Source organism: Struthio camelus, chromosome 1, assembly GCF_040807025.1.
Source record: "Struthio camelus isolate bStrCam1 chromosome 1, bStrCam1.hap1, whole genome shotgun sequence".
Classification (NCBI taxonomy): Eukaryota; Metazoa; Chordata; class Aves; order Struthioniformes; family Struthionidae; genus Struthio; species Struthio camelus.
The window spans coordinates 1,102,658-1,119,422 of record NC_090942.1 but is presented as its reverse complement, the minus strand read 5'-3'; the positions used below and the strand labels follow the sequence as shown (position 1 = coordinate 1,119,422).

Genomic DNA, 16,765 nt, shown 5'->3' with positions numbered 1-16,765 from the left:
TAAATAAAAGGAAATCAAGTAGAAGTCCAAGCAAGTATTTACAAAATGAGATCCCCTCACAACTCCTGAGGCAAAGAACAAACTTGAGCTCCACAAAGTGTCCCCTGATGGGTGCAGTCTCAGGAGCAGCACAGCCTGGAGCCTCCCTGGAGGGACTCTGTAGCAGATCCTGCAGGAGCAAAAGCCAAAGCCCTCTGGCAGGATGAACATGGACCTTATTCCCATCAAGTTGCGCACTTCCACCTCACAAGCTTTTTCATCAGTTTTTCAATAATAATTCTCCTTGGATATCAGTACAATTTCCAGGTGAAGTTGACTCCCGTACTGCTCTTTCTTTCACAGTGGACAAACGCCACACAAGCACAGACCGGCCGTTCTGGAAGGGTCCTGTCAGCCCAGGAAGAGAAGGTGCTTGCCCAAGTGAAAGCACACAACCCACGTTCCCTGGCAAGCAAGCGTCAGGAGATCAATGCTCCACCTTTGCCACTCTTCCTGTCCCACTTTTTTCCTCAGTACTGTAGGTTAATGCTAAAGCAACCATGAGTCTCCCTTTAAGCATCCCACACAAGCCAGATCTTAAACCAGTTCTTCAAAGTAGCTCCTGTACGTTGCAGAAAATAACTCGCATGTTTTACTCCTTCCAAATCTGCAAACGTTACACGCCGACGTGCCCAGGTTGAACGTCACCCTACTCAGCAGAGGCACTGGGGCAGGACGCGCTGCTCCCTATGGGACGGCTCAGCAGAAGGACAGGTAAGCTACTTCTGCCCATCCAGTTTCCAACATCTCCTTCTCCGCGTTCCCAAGTGCTCAACGCCGCACGGGGGGGGAACGGCCGGTCTCCCTGCTCGGCTCTCGTCCGGTCGCGCTCGCGGCGCTTGGGGAGCTGCACCTCCTCCCCGAGCACAGCCCCACGGCTCGCCGCAAGCCTCCCCGAAGGGAGGCCAGCCCAGGCACGAGGCCTGCAGGAGGAGACGGCTCCCACGGGCAGAGCCGCGCGAGCCGGCGCAGGGGCGCTCTGCCCGGGCCGCCGGGAGAGGAGCTCCCGCGACGGGGCCGCTGGCGGAGCAACCGCAGCTCGGGAGTGGAGCTTGGTGCGACGTCTTGCTCGCGGCGACTCAAATCAAAGCCAAAGCCCATTTGTGGTGGCAGCTGGTCAAACACGCAGAAGAAGCCATCCTGCCCCAAACTGCTTATGGTGTAAGACGAGGAGAAGGCTGTCTATAGGGTATTGCGTGTCACGTTTGGGATGACTGGATCTGCCAGGCCCAGCTCACCCCCGGGCGCTCAGCTGCCTCATTAAGGGCCACAGGTAAATGAATTCCTTTCAGGCAGCCGAAGATAAGCACAAGATTTATAATGACAAAAAGGATGGTAAACGGAAATCTATGGGAATTCACTTAGCACCGTGACCTGGGTTTGCCTGGAGCTTCATGCTGAAATGCATCAAACAGCAACCGCAGCTCCGGAGATGGAAACCTGTGCTCGCTCCCACCTCCGCTCCCCGAGCGGGGAGCGCGGGAACGGCCGCTGCGAAGGGCACGGGGCACCGCTGCCCTCCGCAAGGCCAGACCTCGCTGCAAACCGGGGCCGCTGGCCCGCCATACGCCCCAAGCCACCCGCTCCAGCGGCGGCTCCAGGCTTCGCGCACGGCGTGCCCCGCGGCAGGCTCCGGGCCGTGCCGTTCGGTGTTGGAGGCACCCATCCGCCGCTCACCTTTGCCCAGGTACACCATCCCGTACTCCCGGCCTTGCGGGGTCTTGTACTCCACTGTGAAGCAGACCTCCTTCCCGATGAGCTTCTTGCGCAGGAACTCACGAGCAGGAAAGCCCCAGGGCTGCAAAGAGAGAGGTCGACGTTAGCTGATGGGGGTCAAACGCAGCAAGTGCTGTAAAGCCCAGAGAGCATCCTCTGCCACCGCAGGGAATTTATGCATTCTTCCATGTGCGCTGTGTTATTTTAACACAGTCCTACAGGAACAGGCACTTGAGGCTGTTCACAGCTTATGAGCTTGCAAGGGAAATGACCCTATTATTCCACCAGAAAAATAATGCTCTCTCCCTCCTTCCCCCCTATAAAGGGGTCAAGCTTTATCTTCCAGGAGGCCTCACGCTCCTCTATGCAGATGGCTCTGCCCCAGGCTAGCTGGGATCACATCCACTCAGGAGTGGACACCGTCCAAGTGCTCTTGGCAGGGACAAGAGAGGCTGTAACATGGTTGGAAGAGGATCCTCCAGCCTTCTCCCTGCTTCCTCATCTGCACGAGCTCAGCCAAAAATAGCTGGCTGAAGACCAGGAAGGCTCCTGGACAAGACAGAGCACAGCTAAGGCTGCCCGCGATGCAGGGAGGCTGGACTGACCGGAAAACGTCCCTAGGAGGTGGGACAGCTCCCGGGGACGAGGTGGGCACGCTCCTCTCCTCCGAGCGAGCGGGAGGCTGGGCCAGGCTGCGGCCCCGGCAGGAGGAGCAGAGCTGGGCACGCTCCCCCGGCTGCGGGCCCCGCCGGTCCGGCCGTCCCTGCAGCCCCCGCCAGCCCTTACCTCCAGCTCCTCCCCACCACCGGCACACACTCAACCAGAGGAAAGCCACAGCCAGCTCAGCCCCGCTCCACTGCGGAGGCAGATGGGTGGAGAGAGCGGTCCGGAGGAGAGAACATGACGTGCTAATAAACAATTAGCAAAACTGACAGGCATGATTTTTTTTTTTTTTTTTTAAAAAAGAGTGACATTTAAAGGCTGAAGCAGCGTTGAGAAGACAAACTCCCCAGGCAGAGCAATTAGCTGAGCGAGAGCTCTGCGCCGCCCCCGGGGCTGGGAGGATGGGTGGCCTTCAGCAGCTCTCATCTCTCCAAGCCCATCACCGCCAGCCGGCGCACAGCTGTGCCAAGCCGCTGGCACAGACAACCAGATGCGCGCCCCGGGAGCGCCCACGTGCCAGGCACGGCCCCAGAAGCAAGCCCTCCGGTCCCCCCTGCACCCAGGCTCCACGGAGACTTCGCAGCAGCTACAAACCCCTGCAGAGCAAGCTGTAAAGGCGCCAGCTTCCTCCGGCCCCTGCAAATCCTGCCCAGTCACTTCCGCGAAGGTGACTCCTGGTCTTCGCTAACAGGAGATGTCTGTCCCTGTCCCGGCCACGTGTGTCACTGTAGGGGGGCGAGAGAGGAGAAGCCCATCCCAAAAACCACACTCCAGGGCCAGGGGAGGCTGAAGTCCGGAGCGGGGAGAGGGTCTTTATACCCACTGGAGAGACCCTCTCATTCGTGCCACGCGGACTCCCAGCAGCCGTGCGGAGAGCCGGGACGCGCAGCCGGCACGACGGCTGTTCACGTCGTCTCGCTGCCCCGCTTGCTGCGGAAGAGGGCAGGGAGGCATTCTGCAAAGCAGTATTCTCCAGAACAGCGTGGCAGCTCAGGAAGAAAAACGTTTGCCTCAGGAGAAAACGCTGAGGCTGGAGCACGTCACCCAGAGCCACAGCACCTGCAGCACCCAAGGACCTCTTGCTTCAGACGCTGGAGGAGCCTCAGCCAGGGGAACACAGCCAGCTCCGGGCTAGCTCCGTTCCTCGGCATCCACCTCGGCACAACCCACTGCAGCGCAGCCCCCGGATTTCAGCGCGGGCTCCTGCCCCCTCCTCCCCAAGCCTGGCGCCAGCAAGCCACATGCCTTATTGCAAAAACCCAGACGCGTCCTGAACGGCAGCCGCGCTCAGCAACCACAGGCGCTGCGGGAGGCCAGGCCTCGTAGCTGCCTACTAAGACAGGCCCGCGCTAAGAAACTTAATCCTCTCTTGCAAAAGCTGAGCCAAAGGCACCTTGGTCCGCAGGGCCGCAAGCGCGGGGAGCCCCAAGCTGCGCCCGGCTCCAGCTCCCGCGCACGGGCGGGCGCCAGGAGCGACAGCTGTACCTCAAGCACTAGGGTGCGACAAGACTTCAACCTTTCATCCTGCGTGCAGAGCCCGTGCTAGCTCGGTCAGCGTGATAAAGCACCAGGAAAGCTTTTAGCCACCTTCTGATTAACGCTCCTCCATCTAAAGCCAATTAGGTGCCTGCTCCAGTGACACCTAGGATGCATTTCCCTCATTCAGCCCCTCCTTCCCTGGAGGCCTGAGGCTGAAGATTTACTCGAGGCACCAGAAGCGAAATTCGCTGCAGCACAGCCAGGGAACAGGGGGCCCCCCCGCTGCGAGGGAGCGGAGAGCCCTGCCTGCAGCTCTCCCCCCAGGCCATCTCCTCCGCCAGTGCCACGGCTCCAGCCCTATTTCTCAGGGCAACAGCCACCAGCGTCGTGACTCCAAGCCACCCCGCGAGTCCCCGCAGGCCTGCTGCACCGATCGCTTCGGCAGCGACCCGCAAGCCGGGGACGCGCGTCGCGCTGTCCTTCTTGCTAGACTACGCGGTCCTCGACCACGCGTGCGCAAGAGCCGCAGGCGATCCTGCTCGCAGGAGGCACCTACCTCATCCGGGGTGTCCTTGGCGTCCGGCTGGCCCGCGGCGGCGCGGCGGGCGAGGTTGCCCGCCCGGATGTTGCTCAGGTTGATCTGGCGCTCGGGGGGTGGCCCGCCTCGGGGCTGTCCGCGGACGATGATGGCGCATCCCGAGAGCACCTGCAGGGAGGCAGACGGGCGTTAGTGCCACAGCCAGGAGACGGCAGGACCCAGAGGATACACGGGGAGCAGGTCCTCGTCTTGCAGGCACAGCGCTGCCCTCACCAGCGCAGGACCTCGGGGACACCCTGCCGTGCACGTCTCCTGCCATGCACCCCTGCTCACCCACCCGCGGGATCCCACCGCCAGGGCACTTTGCACCGGCACTGGAACCCATCTGCACAGGGAACTGTCCCACAACTGTCACGTTTTGCTTCAAAAGCAGGTTTTGCAATCTTGTAGAAACGTAACACAACCAAGCACCAGGAGCCAGCTGGTACCAAAGGCTTTATACAGTTAACCACATCCCCAAACCAGCAACCGCTCAAGCGGGAAGCGGCAAAGGAGACAACAGTTGGGAGGCTGGAAAAGCCAAGAGGCGACTGCATCGAGCATGGACAAAGGTAGTGGCAGATGCTGTCTGCCCTAGTGAGCCAAGCAGACGTAGCAAGGATTTGCTCAGGCAACCAACGGCCCGTGAGTGCCGCTGCCGCCCTCCCAGGAGCAAACCCCAAGCATCCCCACTGCAGCCTAAGCTTCGACCTTCTCCTTCAGGCAGGGCACGAGCCAGCTCTGGCTCCTTCCCTACGAGCCATCAGCCCTTCCAGGAGGGCAGCCCGCTTTCTGCAATGCGACATCCTCAGTGCAAAGCTGGTCCTCCTCACCTTACACCTGCGTCCTGCCACCGTGAAGCCTTCTGGCAGGACAGCGGCACTAGGAGCGTTTCCGTTTGCAGGTGAGGACCTGAAGCATGAACAGCAAGAGCTCCTAACCCTCATCCCGGACCCCGAGCTGAGCGTGTTCCCAGCTGTACCCGCTGCAGTCTCAGGCTAGCTACTCCAGGACTTCTCCTTCCTCGTAGCGCCTGCTGGGGATTCATCTATCTCATGCAACGGAGTTGGAAGAAACTCCGCCTAGAAGAGATGCTGCAGTCAAACATCCAGGCCCTTCCTTCAAAGTCCAGCTGCGACTGCACACGGGGCAATTTCAGTGCAACAGGTACATGAAGGACTTGGGAGATCTGGATTTCATTCCCAGCCCTGGCAGCCGGGTAAGTCTGCCTGCACCAACTCCCCCACTCCTGCTTTGGCTGCTTGTGCCACACGCTCAGGGCCAGGAGCATCGCTGGGTGTTTGCTGTGCAGAGCAGCGAGGCCCCGGTCCGTCCCCCGTCCTGGGCTCCCTGCAGCCCCCATCTCCTCCCGTCCCCCTCACCACCGCTGGAGGGGGGACCTGCGCTTTTGGGGTGCTGCCACCCTGCAAGCCAGCCGCAAGCACGGGGCAGGAGGAGCTCGAACGGGCGTTGCCTCCGGCCAGCCAAGCGCCGGACGGGGAGGAAGGGCCCGGGCCCTGGCACCCTGCGCTGCACCGTGGCACCCTGCGCTGCACCGTGGCACCCTGCGCTGCACCGTGGCACCCTGCGCTGCACCGTCCCTGCTACGGGAGGCGGCGGATCGCGCAAACGCGCGGGCGGAAACGAGGGGACTCCCGGTCCGCGCTGGCATCACGCGGCGGCACGTGTTACGCAGGGCAGCGGCGTCCCCGGGGCGCGGGCGGGAGGAGAAGAGCGCCTGGCAGCCGCAAGGAAAGCCTCCTGGGACAGGGGAGGCAGAAAGGCTGGCACGACTTCCCGGGCAGCTGCTGCCGGCCGGCCGGGCTCCTCCGGCGGCAGCCTCCGGCCACGAAGTCCTGCCCCCAGACCCGCTCGACCGATGGGCCGAGAAGGACGCCCACGAAACCCCGACTGACCAGCCGGCTGCCAACAACCCCTCGCAGGGGACCCCCTCACCCAAACCGGGCACCCCGCTCCGCGGTAACTCGTCGCTGCAGAACGAGGCACGGCGGCAGGCGGCGCGTTTGATCGGGCGCGTGCTGCCTTCTGCCTGCAGGCAGCTGTAGTGCCTCTTCCGCAGCACGCAGCTCCGATGAGCTTTAAGGGAGTTTCGCTTCTTTCTCTCCAGGCCCCCCAGGAGCTTTCCGGCACAGCAGTGAAGAGGAGCAACAAAATACAGAGGCAGCTAAAACGCAACGGTCTGGTACCGAGGTGCAGCTCTGGTACTGCAGCCGCTGCACGCGCTGAGCTCTCTGGCTCGGATATTCAATGTCTAGCAGTCTTACAGCGCTCATGCAAGCACTGCCTTGAACGAGGATCACGCCATCTCAGACCGGACGATTTTAACTACCATCATTTCCTTTAAGATATCCATCAGAAGATTTAACCTGCTCAGTCTTGCTAAGAGCGAAAGGATTCAAAGGAACTGATGACAAGCAAATCCCAAGTTGCGCTTGCTGAACGTTTACAGCACGCTGAAAAAAACAAATTTCCAAAGTCGTGCATTTTGGAATCATTCCCTGCGAAAACCTGAGAGAGCCAAAACGCTTCATCTAAACATTCAAAACCACTTCCACAGTCTGAAAAGGTAAAATCCCGCAAACGGGGCAAACACCGAAAAGCTCGTCTAGAAGTTAAACCGATTCGCCAGGTCACCCCGGAAGCTCAGCTTCAGCGCCCGCTGAGGCGAGGGACCCGCACGCTGCCCTGCAGCCTGCGTGCTTCCCCCCCCCGGAGAACTCGCCCCAATCTTCCCTTCTTACATAGCGCTGGCTAAAAGTCTTCCAAGCCGCCTGCCACGCGACCCCAGGAGGGCACAAACCCGGAGCCAGGGCGTCCAGACCCGGTCTCGCGCGCGGCGCCGAGCCCCGGCTCACCCCGCGAGCTCCGGGCACCCCGCTCCCGCGGGCAGCTTCGCGCCCGGGAATCGGTCCCGGCCGGCCCTTGGCTCGGCCCCAGCTCGGCAGGGACGTCTCGACAGCCGGGCCAGGCGCGCGCCAGCTTGCCGGGAGGCGCTGGGGACGCCGCCAGGAGCAGACCCACCGAGCGGCACCGCTCTTGGCATGAACTAAGTGTTCGCAGAGCAGGAAAAAAAAAAGAAGCAAAAGCCGCGGCCTGCACGGGGCTCGGTCCGCGTTACTCCTCCTCGAGCGTCACGACCCCCGAGCCGCCCCGTAGCTCTGACGGCCGAGCACGGCGCTCGCGTCTTGCGGGGCGCAATCCTATCGAGCGCCTCGTGCAAGGCTGCAGCACGAGGGCGATCAAACCGCCGTCAGGCAACAAGTGGAGCGATGCCAGCTGGAGACAGGTCCCTCCAACGAGGTATTTAGTGCAACGCTGCAAGGACCAAAGTCCTGCAGCCGGGGAGCTCGGGGCGCTCCGCTCAAGGGAGCTATGGACAGGGAAGCAGCAAAGCAGTCCATGGCCAGTAATATTTGCAAAGTGACTGCTCCAGGGTCAGACAGATAAACCCGCGAGGCAGAAACCTGCTGGGAAAACCTCCAAAAACAACAGAGACCCAAACTGGACGTCTCCTTCTTGTGCCCGACTCAATTACAGCAACCAGCACGGCCCTGCCCAGGGGGAAAAAAAAAAAAAAAGAAAAAAAAACACAAGGTTTTTTCCAATAGTTCTGTTGTCTCTTCACAAGGCCACGAGCTGCCCATTTATCAACCGCAGCATCGGTATGGCCAGTTATAATTTCCCTGCATGCTCAGTTTGGTCTCCTGCCAGGCAGAGCGCGTGTCGCGGGGATCGCTCTGTTCCCATCTTAAATGGCACCGGCTCTCTGCACTCGCGATTGACGCTGTCGAGACGCCCGCAGAAAACCTCTGGATTTCAGTATACGCAATGGCTTTCTGCCTACCCGAAATTCCCGCTGCAGCTCGTATCGCGTCTGCAAAAGCCAAAGCGCTCACGTGCCGTCCCAAGAGCTGGCAGGCTGCAGCGCAGAAAGCGCCGCGGCCGAGCGCCCGCGCCGGCACCGCTGCGGCACGCTCGAAGCGGCCGGTGAAGCCGCGGCTCGTCGCGCCCGGCCCGGCCTCCCACCGGCTCCTCCACCTCTTGCCAGAGCCACGGGGCGCGCGCGGCCGCTGCTAGAGGCACGTACCCGCGGCGGGACCGGCGCGCTGCTCCAGCTACTGGGAGCCGAGCTCCAAATTACACCTGGAGATGAACTGTACGCACAGCAACCCTGCCGCAAAGGCTCAGCCCTCAAGGCTTCAGGACTTGGAGGCTTCGCCGTTGTAATTAACCTTAATCTTTAATTTACAGGGCTGCAGGAAGCAAGTCGGGTGCTGCTAACTGCTTCATCCGATTACCAGTAAAAACCCCGGACCTCGGGAAGGGGACAGGTTGGTTAGCAGAGCCTCTCTGCCCTGCACGGGCGCAGGCTCAGCCTGGCGCCCCTGCCCCGCGCGGGGGCCGCCCGAGACCCCAGCTTCAGCCTCTCCAGCCTTCGCCTTCCCGGGAGAGCCCCCGCCTTGCTCCTCTCGCCTTGCACCCGAGCATCCCACACCGGAGCTCGCGCTTCGGTCACAGAAAGCATGTTTAAACCTACCTACGAGGGTTACGTTACAAACCCGAGCACCACGAGGCGCCGAGACAAAAGCGCGACGGACGAGCTGAGACCGGAGCGGGGCACCGCGCAGCCAGGCTGCAGGCGACCCAGGACGCCGTCTCCTGCTGCAGAGCTTTCCCCCGGGGTGCACGCCGGCCCCGGGACCGTCGCCCCCGGAGCTGCAAACGCAGAGGGTTAACGATCGTTGCGGGAAGGGGAGGGAGGGTTGGAAGGAGGACGCCAGGGTCCCAACAGGGGGGCCAGCCCATCGGCAATCGCGGCGACGCCTCGGACGGGCGGCCGCCGACCCGGCTCTCTCCGTGCACGGGGCGATGCAGCCGCGCGGACCCGCCACCCGGTTCAAAGCGAAGGCAGCACCCCAGCCGCCAGCTACGGCCCTTTCCGCGCGGCTCCGGCTGCCCTCGCCACGGGGCTTCACGCGCTCCAAGCTGGCAACCCAGGGAGGAAACTTGATTGTTTCATCAGCAAGAGGCCAGCAAAGCCTGGACGCGTTTCCAAGGTCCCGGCTGTCCTCCCGCGGGGGGAATCCCGCTCGAAGATGGATGCTCAGCTAGCGTCCCCCCGATTTTCCCTATCCGCAAGCATAGCAAACACGTCAGCTCACCACGAGCCCGTCCGAGCCTGCAGCGGTTTTCTGCTTTAGCGGCGACAGGGGCTGGTCTGAGCGACGGCCACGGGCTCGGGGAGGGAGTCTGCACGGAGCGACACGCTCCAGGATCCTGACCAGGAGCTTTCCAGAGAAGAGCAAAACCCCATCCCGGAGCGCAAAACGCACCGCGAGACCAGAAACGGGCTTTTCGCAGCCTGCGCCGCTCTGTCCCGCGGCTCAGGGCGCCCGGAGCAAAACACCCTCCGGAGAGGGACGCAGCAGCCGGAGCCTCGCGGAGCTGCTTCGGAGAGGCGACCAAGCGAGCGCTGCCCTCGGCTGCCCCACAGCCTGCTGCGGCACAGCGGGACGGACAACGGCCAGGTTGACCCCGTCGCGCTGCCCGCTCGCGCCCCTTCGCCTGGAGCCGCGGGGTCCCGGTGCAGCACGGCCACCACAGCACCGGCGCTGGGTGGCCGGCGGGTGGACAGAATCACAGAATCACAGAACGGTTGAGGTTGGAAGGGACCTCTGGAGATCATCTAGTCCAACCTCCCTGCTCAAGCAGGGTCACCTAGAGCATATTGCCCAGGATCACATCCAGACGGGTTTTGAATATCTCCAGCGAAGGAGACTCCAGCACCTCTCTGGGCAACCTGTTCCAGTGCTCTGTCACCCTCACAGTGAAGAAGTTTTTTCTCAGGTTCTCAGGACCACCTCCTCCAGCCCCCTGCACGGAAACGCCTGTCTGCAGAGCAGGTGCCTTTTCTCAGCAACACGTTGGTGGAAAGGGGAACCCTGCCCTCGCTTCGCGCTCTTCCCAGCCTAGCTACGGGCGCTGCAGACAAGCCGGCTTTCGGGACCGTTTCCCTGCGAGGACGGAGCCTGCCAACCCTCTGCAGTCACGAGACGAGGAGGGCGAGCACTCCTGTCCGGGCTGCGACCTCCGCTGCAGGACGCAGCGGCGCACGGCCAAGAGCCCGCCTCAAACAGGCAAAGAAACCCCCCTGCTCCTCGCCGGCACGGCAGCTCTCCATCTGCTCTTTCATCACCTCGCTGCGTGCTGGGAGCGGATCTCGTTTGCCCGCGTCTCCGCTTCCAAAGACCTAGCAGGACGTTTCAGCCAGGCAGCCCGCTATTGCCACGAGCGTGTTCTCGGCTGAGCAGCCCTGCGAAGCGCTGCCTTCTCTGCCAGTAGAAGACCTGAGGAAACTTTGCTCTTCATGGCGATGCTTCAGGGGTGGCAGCCCACCTAAGCCCAGAGCCAGACCGAGCCAGGCAGCACCGCGATTCACACTCCGGGCTCCCACTTGCACCTCCGTCCTGAGAGCCTGACGTGCCCAGCACACCCTTACAGCACCCACTCACCCCGAGTGGGGCTTCAGCCCCACCTGCATCAGCAGCAACACATGGGGATGCTCCTCACCAGCACGGACCTTCCAGGACCACCTCGTGAGGTGGAGTCTCAGCTGTCTGCAAGGGTCTGGGCAGGCACAAAGTGCAGGAATGGCTCTGGCCACTTTGATTAATTACCCATCTGTGAGGGACCGCAGCGGATGAGGGTCTTGGGTGGGAAAATGATGCAACCAGGGTCCTGATTCAACAAAAAGCCATTAAGGAGTGAGGAGGTGGCTTTCTTTCAAAGAGTCAGTACAATCTCAAAGACTCAGGAAAGCGCCAAGAACTTCAAGACTGCAAGTGCCCCTGGCTCACACCAGGACTCTCCAAGCAGGGAACATGCTCAGCAGTGGTCCCCACCCCAGGGCCCCCAGAAGGACACCATCACAGCAGCCTGGGGCCTGGGAGCAGAGTCAGATCCTCACCTCTGAGAGCTCCCCATCTCCCCATCCTGGTGGGGCTCCCCACGCACAGCACTGCTCCCTCCAGCCACCTCCTCCCATGTGGGGCACCAAGACACTGGCACCACCGCCTGTCCCCACCGCAGGACACCTGGACACTGTGACACGTCGTGCCCCCACCCTGCGCCTCATAGAGGGTCACCAGCCAACACACAGCTGTGCCTCACGGACACATAGGGGACAGGACCAGACATGGCAGCAGCCAGGCTACCCCAAGGGCCCCAAAACACACCAAGGCCAACCTTCCAGCCCTTCAGTTCACTTCTGTTCCCCCAAGGGCTTTGAACACGGACTTTCTCTGAACGTCCACTCACAGCCCACGTCACGATCAGTTCCCACCTCGAGGAAGCAGATGAAGTGGTCCCCAAGAGGCTGATTAGGCCATCTCTTCCTCTGTCTTGTGCCTCACCTGCTCCAAGACCACCACCTCTGGGGACACGTGGCCCCTGCCTTCCTTTTCATGGGGGGGGGGTGGGGGGGACATTCACTGTCTCCTCCTTGTACACCCATTCTCCAGTGAGAACATACTTGGACAGAAAATCAGAGACCTCTAACGAGTTACAGTCCCAAACGCGTCATAAAAGCAGGTGGATGCATGAAGGACTGAGACACAGTTGAGACCTTGCAGGAAAATCTAACAAGCTCTCCGATGTTGGACAGGGAGGGTTTCTAAAGCACCCAGAGCCTGGACATGAGATTACTAACCCCACTGCTCACAGCAGCACTGTGAGCATTTCAGACCACTTTTAGCAGCCTATAAAAGTCTTGCCGGACTCCCTGGCTGACCGGGAGCAGGCTCTGCTAGTCAACACGGACCGCAAAGTTGCGCCTCTACGGCCCCCTGAGAACATCAACCTCTCCTCAAACGTACCAGTACTAATGCACGATAACAGCGTGGAATGAAATCCAGCGCCGGATGACGCGCACCATTATCATTACTTCTCCTGCACTCGTTACCTACATCTCGTTAGCAGCCAGGGGTCCTTCTGGAACAACAGGGTGCCAATGCTCGGCACTGCACAGCGCCGAAACGAAGAGCTGGTCCCTGTCCTAAAGGGCCTGCCGTCTCCGTGCGCGCTGGGAGACGACGCAGGGTGAGCAAGGGGCTCCCCCAAGACCCAGGAGGACAAAGGCTGCGGATGGGGCTGTTTGGGAACCCGCAACGGGGTTTCCCAGAAGTCGTCCCGTGCTCAGGAACGCGGCCACCAGGGAATCGCTGCTGCAAGCGAGGAGAGGGCCTTACGGCTCTGTTGCTATAAAACGTTTCTGCTGTCTCTTCCTCGGCTTCTCAGCCTGCACCTCCGCGCTCAGCCGAGCTCCAGCGTCCTGCGTGGCGCCCTCCGGGACCCCCACGCTTCTCCCCCAGCTCCTAAAGCCCCAAGTCTCCCCAAGGAAAGATCAAGTTTGACAAGATTTGTGATCCACCCGTATCTCAGCTGCTCCTCACTCCCGCTTTCGCGGGCTCAGCCCCTGGCCAACCTCTGCTGCCTGACTCGCTCCCATCGCGCGCCGGGGCAGGGCTGCCCGCCGCCTGCTTCCAGCGGGACATCACCCACGCGGATGCTCCCGGGCTTTCCGGGAGGGAGCAGAACTTCAGTGGCGCCCCAGGGGCAGGGGGACGAGGGGCAGTAGTAACAGTGGACCGCACCGCGGCACCGCTCTCCCCGCCGGACTCCTGCGAGAGCGCAGCCCGGTCCAAAGCCCCGCTCACCTCCCTGCTCCGGCCCCGCGGACCCATCCCGCCCGCTGCAAGAGCGCGGAGCGGCGGCGCAACCCGCAGTCCAGTGCGCTAACCCCCGAGCGGCAATCTAAAGACTCCTCGCCCAAGAAAGCTGGCCCCGTTCCCGCGGTCGCGCGCGCCCAGGGAGCCCTGGAAAGGTGAGGAGCCGGCAGCAGGGCGGTTTGCTCGGGGCCGTGCCACGGAGAGGACGCCCCGGGAAGCAGCAGCGTGACACGAGCAGGGCACCGGAGAGACCGGGGAGGGGAAACGATCTTCAGGGTAACGGGCAAAACCAGGGGGGCCGAGGGCTGCAGGGAGACACAGGCTAGCACGGGTGCAACGCGGACGGAGCAGGGCCCCGGCAGGGAGCTGGAAGAAATTCAACAGCTAAACGAGACCTCAAAAACCATCTGCCAAAGCAAGGGGCAGAAAACGGCAGGAGGGAGGATGAAAACCCGAGGCACCGCTTTCCTTCTCGTAGGGCTGGCAAGAGCCGCGCGGGAAGGAGATGCCACTTGCAAGGAGGGCTTGCACACGGCAGCTTCTGGCTACCGCCGAGTCCCAGGTCCGCACCGCGCCGGGGCCCCACGGAGCAGGGGGAACCCCGGGACGCTCCGCTGCAAGGCGCGGCGGCGCCTGGGGAACCCTCCAGCAGCAGATTTTTTATTCTTTAAAACTCAGCAGAGCTAATTGGTTTGAAGCCATAGCGGCGCCGTGGCGGGCCGGAGCCCTGGGATGGGCCGTGCCTCGCTGCGAGCTGGCTCGGGAACCAGGCCTCACCTCTGCCAGCCGGAGCAGGCGGCAAAACAGGAACACGCACCCGCTTGCAGGGCCGGGCAAAACCAGCATTTGCTAAAGTTTGCATAAAGCCAAGTGCAACACTTCCGCGTGTGCCCTGAAAGCTCCCGCGAGTCCTGCCAGGTCCCCCCTCGCTGCACGACCACGGTACCACGAGGAACGGCAGGGAGACGCCCGGGGCTGCGCCGGCAAGCCTGCAACCGCAGGGGCTGAGCCCCAGCCCCAGGCGGGGGAGCGGAGCGCTCTGTCCCCAGCGGTCTCCGTCCTCCAGCCCGCTGCTGCCTATCAGCCCGCAGGCACCGCGCGCCTTACCCAAAATCTCGCACCGCGCCTGGCAGCGAGGACGGAGCCCAGGTTCCCTCCGAGCCAGGCTGGCACGGAGCAGGGAGCGAGCCCGCCTGACGGTGCTTCGAGACGCTCGCAGTCAGACCAGATTGATTTTTTTTTCCTCCTGGATGTTCCCAAATTCTGTTCGATAAGGGCCAGAAAACAGCATGAAACGGGAAGCGCTCTCCGCAGCCGGTCAGCGGGAAACAGCAGCTTATCGAGCCGACGCCAGCTGAACACCCAACAGCCAGCAGCCCCAGGCACCCACCCCGGCGGCACCAGGCAGCGCCCCGGCACCGCGCTCCAGCGCCGCTGGCGCACCGAGGCCGGCCCGGCGCCCTCGACGGGCTTTGGGGTGGGCGCAGGGACCGAAATAACGTCCCCAGATAAACGCTCACGCTGTTTCTTTCGGAAGGAGCAACAGGATTTGCACATCAGCTTCGATTAACCGGCGCTATTTGGGTACGAAAAATCCCGTGGTTGGGCACCTGGGTAAAAACCCCAGGTGCGGAGTCAACGTAAGCGGCCAGCAAAGGGCTCCGCGGCTGGAGAGGAGGAAATTTCCCAAGCCGCGGCCGGGCTCCGCGCGGAGGGGCGGCAGCTCCGGGCAGGGCGCAGCGCAGCTTCCCGGGCGGCGGCGCGGGGCTTTGCAACCCTCCACCTCGAGGCAGGTCTAACGGCGGCCCGAGCCCGGAGCCGAGACGTCGCGGCTAGCGGAGAAACCAGGAAGTGTGGCGCTCCGACTCCGCGGGCTGCGACTCGAGCCGCCGAGAAAGGGGAGGAAAAAAAAAAAAAAAAAAAAAGAAAGAAAGCGAAAAAGCAGCTTTTCTGAGCTTCCTCCTGGCGGAGCTTTCGAGAGAGCGAGGCAGGGAGCGAAAGCCCGTCGGGGCCGCGGGGCTCCTCGCCCGCCGCGGGCGCCGCACGTGGTTTCCGTGCCCCGACCCAGCCGGCGAGGGCACGCACGGCTCACCGGTCCCGGAGAGGGCTGGCGCCGCCGGGCGAGGATGCTGCGGGCTGGGCGGAGGCGCCCGGGCGGCCCCCTCGCTGCAGACCCGTGCGGGTGGCGATGCTCCGGTGGGGACCGTTCGCCCCGGTCACGCAGGGGCTCTGCAAGGACCCCCCCACACACACACACAGCCGGTGGCCCCCTGCCACGCGCAGCGGAGCGAGGCTTCCCGGCAGCCCCCCCAAAAACTTCGCTGCGTGCAAACGGCTGGTTGGACAGCCGGGGGGGGGCACCGCGTGCCGGAGAGCTCCCCTCCAAAACTTTTTTGGGGGGGGGTGTCCCTGAGCACTGCTCCATCTCGACGCCCCCCCCCCCCCACCTGCCGGGACGGGGGGAGCAGAGTGCAATGGGGTCCCCGTGCTCCAAGAGCGGGGGGGGGGGGGGAGTGACTCTTTCCAAGCAGCCGGGGAGAATTTGGGGCGCCGGGATGCTCAGGGGACGGCCGGGTGCCGGGCGAGGTTTGGGGGGCAGCGCGGGGGGCTCCGCGGCGTGTCCCGGGGCTGGGCGCTGCGGGGGGGGGGGGGGGCCGGACCCCGGTGGTGCAGGGCAGAGAGGAGCGGGCCGGGGGGGAGTTGGGGGGGGTCTCACGCACCGGGTTTGGGGTGCAGCGTGCACCGGACGGGGGGTCCCGGGGACGAAGGCCCGGTGCACCGCGGGCGGGGGGGGGGGGATGCACGGAGGCGGGCCGGGCCGCCGCTCCCGTGCCCGGCAGCAGGGCGGGGGGGGGGGGCAGGCCCGGGGGCTCGGCAGCGGGCGGCGGCGGCCGGGGGGGGGGGGTGCGGTGCCCGCGGGAGCCCGGTTCTTACCATCTTGACGATGCCGCGCTGGACGGCGAGGGGGGGCGCGGAGCCGCCCTGCCCGGGGGCCGCCACGGAGGCCATGGCGGGGCGGCGGCGGCGGCGGACGGGGCCGAGCAACGGCGGCGGCGGCGGCGGCAGCGGAGGGGGGGGGGGGGCGCGGACGGAGGCGACCGAGCGCGGCGCGAGCGCGGAAGGCAGCCGAGGGGCGGGGCCGCGCGCCGGAGGGGCGGGGCCGCGCGCCGGAGGGGGGCGGAGCCACCGCCCCGCTCCCGCCCCGCCGCTCCCGCCGCGCAGGCGCGCAACTCCCGGGCCTCTCCGGCCACCGGCCAATCGGCCAACGGCTGGGCCGCCGGCCCCGCCCCGCCCCGCCGCGCGCCGGCCAATGACGGCGCGAGGCGCCAGGGGGCGCCGGCCCGAGAGGCCGCGGCGGGGATGACGTCGCGCGGCGCCCCGACCCCTCCCCGCCGAGGGGGGCGGGACTTCCGGGGCACGCGGCGCCAGGGACACGTCGGCAAAGGGTTGCCCGGGTTCCCACGTGTCTCCCCGCCGGGTCGGGGGGGGGGGGGGGCGGCGGAGCGCCACGCCCCCTCGCTGACGTCACCGCCCGCTGCGTCAC

At 63.9% G+C, this 16,765-nt stretch overlaps 1 protein-coding gene across 1 annotated transcript in view; it reads right to left on the bottom strand.

Moving 5' to 3' along the window:
- The window catches only part of SND1 (staphylococcal nuclease and tudor domain containing 1), a 144,548-nt gene extending 128,205 nt beyond the window's left edge, over positions 1 to 16,343 (bottom strand). Inside the window, exons 1-3 of the mRNA XM_068942523.1 lie at positions 16,156 to 16,343; positions 4,454 to 4,603; positions 1,717 to 1,837 (exon numbers count right to left, since the gene is read on the bottom strand). Of these exons, the coding sequence (XP_068798624.1) occupies positions 1,717 to 1,837; positions 4,454 to 4,603; positions 16,156 to 16,230 (346 nt within the window). The 5' untranslated portion in view covers positions 16,231 to 16,343. The remainder of the gene's footprint in view (positions 1 to 1,716; positions 1,838 to 4,453; positions 4,604 to 16,155) is intronic.
- Between the last annotated feature and the right edge of the window lie 422 nt (positions 16,344 to 16,765).